Source organism: Priapulus caudatus, unplaced genomic scaffold, assembly GCF_000485595.1.
Source record: "Priapulus caudatus unplaced genomic scaffold, Priapulus_caudatus-5.0.1 Scaffold674, whole genome shotgun sequence".
NCBI lineage: Eukaryota > Metazoa > Priapulida > Priapulimorpha > Priapulimorphida > Priapulidae > Priapulus > Priapulus caudatus.
Window position 1 is genome coordinate 157,866 of NW_014577735.1, and position 1,377 is coordinate 159,242.

At 46.0% G+C, this 1,377-nt stretch overlaps 2 protein-coding genes across 2 annotated transcripts in view; one reads left to right on the forward strand and one right to left on the reverse strand.

Moving 5' to 3' along the window:
• LOC106812684 (malate dehydrogenase-like) overlaps nt 1-1,377 on the forward strand; it is an 18,546-nt gene that overhangs the window by 9,731 nt on the left and 7,438 nt on the right. The window lies entirely within an intron of this gene.
• Nucleotides 27-1,179, reverse strand: LOC106812685 (malate dehydrogenase-like). The gene is made up of 2 exons (XM_014816619.1): nt 959-1,179; nt 27-377 (listed from the first exon to the last, which is right to left on the reverse strand). Exons 1-2 carry the CDS (start codon nt 1,097-1,099, stop codon nt 264-266), a joined length of 255 nt encoding a protein of 84 aa, XP_014672105.1. The 5' UTR covers nt 1,100-1,179; the 3' UTR covers nt 27-263.

The window sequence follows — 1,377 nt, forward strand, 5'->3', positions numbered from 1 at the left end:
AAGAATGCATTCTTATGTTAGTAATCCTCTGCGTATTGTCTGATATACCGTTGTGGCTAAAAGTGCGACAGCACACGTATCTGCCTGTAGACGAACCTGTAGCCTATTCGATCACGAGCCTACGCTCGGCTAGCTATATGGTTAAGAAGTTGAACATCGAGCCAATCTCTTTGCTGACACTTAAGGTGGTCACTGCCAGTGTCTTACATCCTCGGTAATTTTTTTTTCGTCTCCATCACAGATTTTTAGCTCAGGCGGCGCCACTATAGCCGCGCTAGCAAAGTGTGTCCGTCAGACTCTGCGTCGATAATCTCACTGATCAACTCCTCGGCAGCACTGCGCATCTTCTCTTCAGCAAATCCACTAAGCTTCAGGCCCTGTACAAAACGTGTATGTGCCGCAAATAAAAATCTAGGAAACTTAGGGGAAATGTCACTGTGGCCAAGCACATAGCCTGGTTTAATGCAGTGGTGAGAAAGAAATATTTCTCACCAGATGCCCACTTCAGCTGGAAACTTATAATTATAATATATTGTATATATATATGTATATATATATTACATTATTCATGTACTAGTCTGTATATTACTATATACATTATATGAACATTCATATATAGTATGCAGCATACCATCATAATGTAACACTGACATTCGCGGTATAGCAATAGTATAATCAGTTCTTGTTTGCGTGCACGTATGCTACGAGCACTTACAAATGTGATGTATGCTGCTAACAAAACAGGTAGAAAAACAAGCACCAGGCCACACCATAAACGCATGCATGAATTGTTAAACAGACGATCATGTCTTCACAAATGACAACAAAAATAATTTCTATCCGATGACAGCACATTTAGAACGCCCACTACAACGACCAACATAACATCACACTCCCAAGCCAGCAAGCATCACAGAATCAAAAACACGTTCAGCAAGGTCTACCTGCTACACCTCACCTTCACGACGCTCCACTCCTTCTTCTCTATTGTGACGGGGAAGCTGTAGACGAGACCATGCGGCACGCCGTACGAGCCGTCCGACGCAACGGCCATCGACACCCACTCGCCCGGTGCCGTGCCGAGCCACCAGTCGCGCATGTGGTCGCAGCAGGCCTTTGCCGCTGACAGGGCGCTGCTCGGGCGTCGAGGGGGCAGTACCGCATCGCTCCTCTGCTGCGCCGCCTGCAATTACGCCAGCGCGCAGTTTTCCGTCATCGCGAGTCGTTTTTGTCGAAGTCGAGTAAACTCGATGATGGGTGTGGCCTTGAGGTAGTGTCCGCAGCCTCGATTTCTAATTCGATTAGGTTGTTAGTAGGTTTTTACGTGATATAAAACCAAACCTGTCAACTGTATTCACAGATAAAGATCTGGTCGCT

Excerpts from the sequence above, each read along its gene's own strand:
- LOC106812685 (XM_014816619.1), bottom strand. The coding sequence starts at position 1,099 with ATGCGCGACTGGTGGCTCGGCACGGCACCGGGCGAGTGGGTGTCGATG. Across the intron at positions 378-958 it reads AGGAGTGGAGCGTCGTGAAG|GGCCTGAAGCTTAGTGGATT; the intron begins GTGAGGTGTAGC and ends CGTTTTGTACAG.